At 60.2% G+C, this 397-nt stretch overlaps 1 protein-coding gene across 1 annotated transcript in view; it reads left to right on the forward strand.

Moving 5' to 3' along the window:
• The window catches only part of SLC26A9 (solute carrier family 26 (anion exchanger), member 9), a 13,748-nt gene that overhangs the window by 2,605 nt on the left and 10,746 nt on the right, over nucleotides 1-397 (forward strand). Inside the window, exon 5 of the mRNA XM_010137525.1 lies at nucleotides 144-308. Within this exon, the coding sequence (XP_010135827.1) occupies nucleotides 144-308 (165 nt within the window). The remainder of the gene's footprint in view (nucleotides 1-143; nucleotides 309-397) is intronic.

The raw sequence follows: 397 nt of genomic DNA on the forward strand, positions 1-397 counted from the left end.
TGCTCAGCCCAGCCCGCACTGTGGCTGCGTTGGACGGATGTCTCCTCTCCCAGCAGAGCAGCCTGCCTGACATGGGCACACTGGGGCTCCGACCTCGCCCGTCAGGCTGGCATGTCCCTAACGCTGTGTCTGTCCTACCCTAGCTGTGCCTGGGATTTGTGCAGTTCGGCTTCGTTGCTATCTACCTCTCAGAGTCTTTCATCAGGGGCTTCATGACAGCAGCAGGGCTGCAGATCCTCATCTCCGTGCTCAAGTACGTCTTCAGCTTGACAGTCCCATCTTACACCGGGCCCTTAGCTATCGTCTATGTAAGTGGGTGCTCTGGACAGGGGCCTTTCCTGCACCTCCTCCCCCAGGGACCACCACACCGCAAGCGTCACTGCCACCCAGGCAGGGA

This window comes from Buceros rhinoceros, unplaced genomic scaffold, assembly GCF_000710305.1.
Source record: "Buceros rhinoceros silvestris isolate BGI_N320 unplaced genomic scaffold, ASM71030v1 scaffold7916, whole genome shotgun sequence".
Taxonomy (NCBI): domain Eukaryota; kingdom Metazoa; phylum Chordata; class Aves; order Bucerotiformes; family Bucerotidae; genus Buceros; species Buceros rhinoceros.